Source organism: Dreissena polymorpha, chromosome 4 (genome assembly GCF_020536995.1).
Source record: "Dreissena polymorpha isolate Duluth1 chromosome 4, UMN_Dpol_1.0, whole genome shotgun sequence".
Taxonomy (NCBI): Eukaryota; Metazoa; Mollusca; class Bivalvia; order Myida; family Dreissenidae; genus Dreissena; species Dreissena polymorpha.
In genome coordinates this window covers 86,931,832-86,937,958 of record NC_068358.1, presented here as the reverse complement: position 1 = coordinate 86,937,958, position 6,127 = coordinate 86,931,832, and the positions used below count along the sequence as shown (strand labels likewise).

The window sequence follows — 6,127 nt, the reverse complement described above, 5'->3', positions numbered from 1 at the left end:
AATCGTTATACATGTAGTAGGAACATAGGATAATAATAGATCGTATTACGCATTGTTTCAACGGCAGTGAATCGTCTAGCATATCAGTGCGATTTATATGTGTAATCTTGATTAACAACAATCGCATGTATACGTAAAAAGATTCGATGACTTTTGAATCATCACGACCAACACTTACTAAATTTTAGTAATATCGCATTTACACCAGATCGGCGCCATTACTGCATTCTTACGGCGACCCAAGTGCCGGTATGATTATCATGAACTAAATGTAGTCGTGGTCATGACGCAAACGACATAAATTTAAGGCAACCGCGGTAGTTTATGGATGAACATAAATAACAAAACGCATAGTTCATCGTCCAGACTAATAATGCACTGGGGTCGACCAGTGTCGCCATGGTTGCAAAGTTTCGCGATCAGAACGCAAAAAATATCGTTAATGATATACATACAGCTCATGGAAACTTGGTGATCATATGACATCATTACTGCGCCATCATTACACTAAAGTTTTGTAAGACAACCTTTAGTAGGAGATCCTTCCGCCATTGCGTTCATGAGTTGAACTTAAAACAGAATAACCATGCACGAATGTTGATACGTCGCCTCCAACAAGCCACCGAGCAGAAGGCACACTATTCGCCGCGTTCTTGGAAAACTGGGCTTAATGCATTTGTATCAAGTATCTCCAATATTAGCCTGTGCAGTTCGCCTTGACTAATCAGGGACGATACTTACCTCTGTGCAGTTCGCATTGACTAATCAGGGACGATACTTTCCTCTTTTATGGAATGTTCTGGCGATGGATACTCGAAATTCTGAATTGTAAAAAGATATCCCGGTCATTTTGTTTCTCAATATGACATTTGAGTTCGCAGAATGCAAGTCCGGTTTAGCGGAGCTATGACATAGATTGCAGATATACCAAACGTGTTATCACATCTCGAACACTAGTTAATCCAGTGCCATAAGAATCGTTGATATCGGAAATGTGCGGGACATATTTCCCATTACAACACTGTCTGTGCTGTTCAGTATAAAACAGACGAAATCATACATTATATATATATGTGTGTGTGTGTTTTTAAGCAGTAAATGACAGTGTAGTACTGATACTGGTGAATTTAATATTTAAATATTGTTTAACAAATTGTAAATGCCAACACATTTGCATTCACATTTAAATCGAAATGAAAAATGTGTTTGATACGCATACTCAGTAATTAGTAATGATCTACTTACCATAAATAAGTATATTAAATCAAATAAAGACAGATTTATAATACTAAATTAATTGAAATTGTAAATTATTCAATATGAGCAGTTAGCCAGTAACAGTCTGCCATTTTATATTTTTCTTTGTTCAACTTGAAACATCATGGTAAATCATACATAAAGTTAGGTATCATATGCTGACAAAAAATGCAATGATATAACAGTTAATATTTTATTCAACATTTTCTTCAACAATTAACATACTTAAAAGTAAAGCTTAAAAATAAAATGACAGAATAAACACAGGCAACACAAATAGTTATCAAACATTAAGCAAAAATGTACATTTCCTTGATTTGTTATTAGCATATAGTAAGGATATAGTGTAAGGATATTTGAGCACATAATAAACAAAGAAATATCAATATTAAAAGAAATGTGCTTCTGACATAGTTCAAAAACTTTAAATTGAATGAATGTTTTTACATGCAGATATGTGACGGTACATTCCAATATTGTTCATACACTTGGTAGGCAATTAAACAAATTAGGTAAATCACTAATGAAGATATTAATTTACCTGAAACAGAATACAAAATCTAGTGGCACATGTCTGGCATACAGATAAGATAGACACACAATGAAAACCAAAAAATAGTGAACTAAACCTGAGAGACTGTGCATAATTTAAGGGAAATATACATTCACTAAAAAGAGTTCAAAGGCATCTACTTATATATATTTTTGTGCTTAAATATGTGTTTGTGCTTATAAAAACCAAAGGCATAACATTTGAATACTCCCTTAGCATGAGAAATGGAAAAAAACTACTCAAATTCCCAGGCTTTTATTATCAAAAGTTTATATTTTAATCTGAAAACTGATTTTATATGAGTTAACTAAAAATGTTACTTTCAAACATGAATCTCAAAATATTGTTTTTATTGAGATAAAATAAATAAACAACTACTATGCTTTTCATTAAAGTGTTTTAAAAAAGAGCATCAGTAAATCATGTAGTATAAATATGCACCATTCACACCATAACAGCCTTTATCATAAAGCTGATAATTCTGTCCAATCTCAAAACTTATTGATTTAATGTTAATCAAATTTTATTTGTATAATGAATTTAAGAATGACAACAAATATTACATCACACTTTTAAGCAAGCAATCTTACTGGTAGTAAAACAAATAACTTCAAATAATAATGGCAGATTTAAAATCCTCTAATGGGATGGATGGCAAATAAATATGAGTATTTGTATAAAGTTGAAACTAGGTGACCCACTATAACTCAAAATAAGTTTACAAATAAGGTTCATATAGCTTGATGGTTCATTAAAAAAATAAAAATATGATAAACAATAATAATAACAACAATAATGATAAAACTTTATACTACTAATGAAAATCATAATAATGATAAAAATATATAAAATAATATATCTTATTGATGATAAGTAGGACCTGAAAATATACATAAATTCTTGCACACATTACTTAAAAATCATCTTTTTAAGTCTTTTTAACTTCGCTTAATAAAATACCTTTAAAGAAACTTCAAATGAGCAATCAATAATGCCATCATGTTGGAAAAATACGTATTTGCCTTTCAAGAAATGAAGAATTTGCATATTTTTATTTATTTTATTTTGCAAGTTCATATATAAATTGCTAATAAAAATATCTCACAGAAATCGTTTCAGACGAACAAACCTACTGGTATTAAAACATGAGTTTACAGTTTTGATCATAGAATCCAATTTAAAATAGTAAAAATTTAAATAAGTTATGCATATCAACTTATATAATAACAGGGGCACACAAAAAATAACAAGGGACAAAATTGTCACAAAACCAGGTTTTCATTGTGAAAAAAAAATCTGATAAAGGGAGAAAACTCAAACTGAACTTTTGAAATGACCAAAAAAAATTAACCCCCTTTGTAAGTTTTTTTTTTTTTTTAAATCTATTTTTAGTCGTGGCGACCTTGACATTGGAGATATTGACGTGATTCTTTCGTGGGACACACCGTCCCATGATGGTGAACAAATATGCCAAATGATTTTAAAATCTGACAATGAATGACATAGTTATGGCCAGGACAAGCTCATTTATGGCCATTTTTGACCTTTGAACTCAAAGTGTGACCTTGACCTTGGAGATATCGACGTAATTATTTCGCGCGACACACCGTCCAATGATGGTGAACAAATGTGCCAAATGATTTTAAAATCTGACGATGAACGACATAGTTATGGCTCGGACAAGCTCATTTATGGCCATTTTTGACCTTTGAACTCAAAGTGTGACCTTGACCTTGGAGATATCGACGTAATTATTTCGCGCGACACACCGTCCAATGATGGTGAACAAATGTGCCAAATGATTTTAAAATCTGACAATGAACGACATAGTTATGGCCCGGACAAGCTTATTCCGCCAGCCCGCCAGCCAGCCAGCCCGCCAGCCAGCCCGCCCGCATTCGCCAATCTAAAAACCAGTTTTTTCCTTCGGAAAACCTGGTTAAAAATGTTAATTTCAAAAATATGTCAATTTTGAAAGCTCCTTAGATTGGTAATAATATGTCTGTCACAAATTTAAACAGAAAAATGTAATATTCTCTCTAATTCAGCTTTGGTTAAAAGGTTTTTCATCATCAATCCAAAAACATTACTAGCAAAAATACAACAGAAAAATTGTCTGTACTTAAACTCAGTAAGAAAGTGCTTTTGCATAGAGATTAAACTACAAGCTTGTAATATTATGAAATGAACAGCCTGAAAACAGAACAGCACAGTGTTGTTTATTGGCTGATAGACAACATTTAATTTAAAATTATTTTTATTTTTACATAAGATTTGACAAACATATTGCAACTGAAATAAGAACTAAATTTTACTCAACTGAGCTAAGGTTCAGGGCTCATTTGGTTTATGAGTAGTTTTAAGTTGACAAGTTCTTGTTTTTTGTATGAAAATATAAGTGAGAATTTTGTTACAATAGCATTTGTTCAACATAATCAAACATGGTGTACATATTTCCCAAATCGAACATCCCAGCCTGCCATGCTGAAAGGCCCTCATTCAAACTATTAACATTTAAAAAATAAACATGAGAAATTCAATTTCTAAACTAAATACGATAACGAAACAAGTTTATTTGAGCTTATGATAGTAGATGCACTATACAGCATATCTATTGACCAGATGAAGCGGTTGCAGGCATGTTCACATCCTTGCTGGTGGATGCCAGTTCAAGTATGATGGGTTTATTGTTCAGCTCGCTTGGTTTATCTTTCAGCTCGATAGGATTTTCTTCCAGCTCGCTTGGTTTATCTTTCAGGACGCTCACATTGTTATTAAAATTCATCTTCTTCATTTTCTTCCTTATTTTCTCTAGTTTGAAAACACTCTCCTTCCCAGTTGTCTTCAAAAGGTCAATTCTGAAAATGCATGGCAATAAAAGTGTTTGAATAGATGGAACCATACCGGTTTTGTAAGAGTTGGACTTCATTCCATTGTTTCTGACAATTTCTTTGTCAGCTCAGTATAATCAATGTGTTGCTCATAACAATTTTTTTCCATGAGTACAGAAATGACATGATGTTGGATTTGTGCCATATGAATGCAGTAGAATCTACCACCATACACATCTTTAATGTTGTCACCCTTCAGTCCCGAGAGCCTGTAAGCTGGACATCTATTTCTGGTCACATGGATGAAACCAAGTCAAGACCTTTCTAGTACCTAGTTTGTTTGATAATTTTCTGTTGCCCAATTGCTCAATTGATATTTAAATATCTTTCATAGATTGACAATCTCCTCTTTAAACCAATAAGTTTGAAACATATACTTTTTGGCATAAGTGCACTAAAATCATATGTGTCATAGGCTATTCACGTGTCATGGTTAAGCATTCATGTTATCACTTTTTGCCTTCAAAGGTACATTTGATTGAAATAATTTAAGAAGCCCATTTGGTTTTGGATTAATTCTGGAGTAAGTTTGAGGTTTGGTTGACCTCTAACAGCTTAAATCCCCATGCTTTGAATTGAGCATTGCGGGATCCCAGTTAAAATCACTTATATTCAAGGTTCAATCTCCAGGATCAACTGTCTGGAGTTTCATTGTTTTTGCCAGATTTTACAAGACCATCAAGTTCAGAGTTACCAACTGGTATCGGAATTGTTTACTTGTGGTAACTACCCATAAAAAACAAACAAAGTATGATTGTCATTATGGCTTCCGTTCATATAAGCTCGGGTCTCCATTTTTAAAACAATACCTATATTCTCTATCTTAGTGCTCAATGTATATCGCTTATAATACACTATCCAAATTGACCCATGCCTACTAATTGACTGTTTGAGCAACTTTGATTGAAATTGTGTTTAGCAAATAAGGAAGACTGGACTTAATTATTTGACAGGGCTGTCTTGTTAAGACATTTGTTTCAGGTTAACAATAATTGTGAAAGTTTCACCTGAGAAGGTAAAGTGATAAATCAAAAAGAGATGTGTTTGTCAGAAACACAATGCCCCCTATTGCGCCGCTTTGAAGCCATATCTTTGACCTTAAAGGATGACCTTGACCTTTCACCACTCAAAATGTGCAGCTCCATGAGATACACATGCATGCCAAATATCAAGTTGCTATCTTCAATATTGCAAAAATTATTCATTATTGCAAAACTTTAACCAAGGTTAAAGTTTTCCACAGACAGACAGACAGACAGACAGACAGACAGACAGACAGACAGACAGACAGACAGACAGACAGACAGACAGACAGACAGACAGACAGACAGACAGGCCAAAAACAATATACCCCCGATCATTCGATCTGGGGACATAAAAAGCCATCAATCAACTGAAGAATATCCTGTCCCTGAGACAACAAGGC

At 33.3% G+C, this 6,127-nt stretch overlaps 1 protein-coding gene across 5 annotated transcripts in view; it reads right to left on the bottom strand.

Moving 5' to 3' along the window:
* Positions 1 to 1,436: 1,436 nt before the first annotated feature.
* Positions 1,437 to 6,127, bottom strand: part of LOC127876146 (putative glycerophosphocholine phosphodiesterase GPCPD1 homolog 2) — a 64,966-nt gene continuing 60,275 nt past the window's right edge. For all 5 annotated transcript variants that reach the window (XM_052421128.1, XM_052421129.1, XM_052421131.1 and 2 more), the window contains one exon: positions 1,437 to 4,668. In XM_052421128.1, coding sequence (XP_052277088.1) covers positions 4,422 to 4,668 — 247 coding nt within the window. In that variant the 3' untranslated portion in view covers positions 1,437 to 4,421. The remainder of the gene's footprint in view (positions 4,669 to 6,127) is intronic.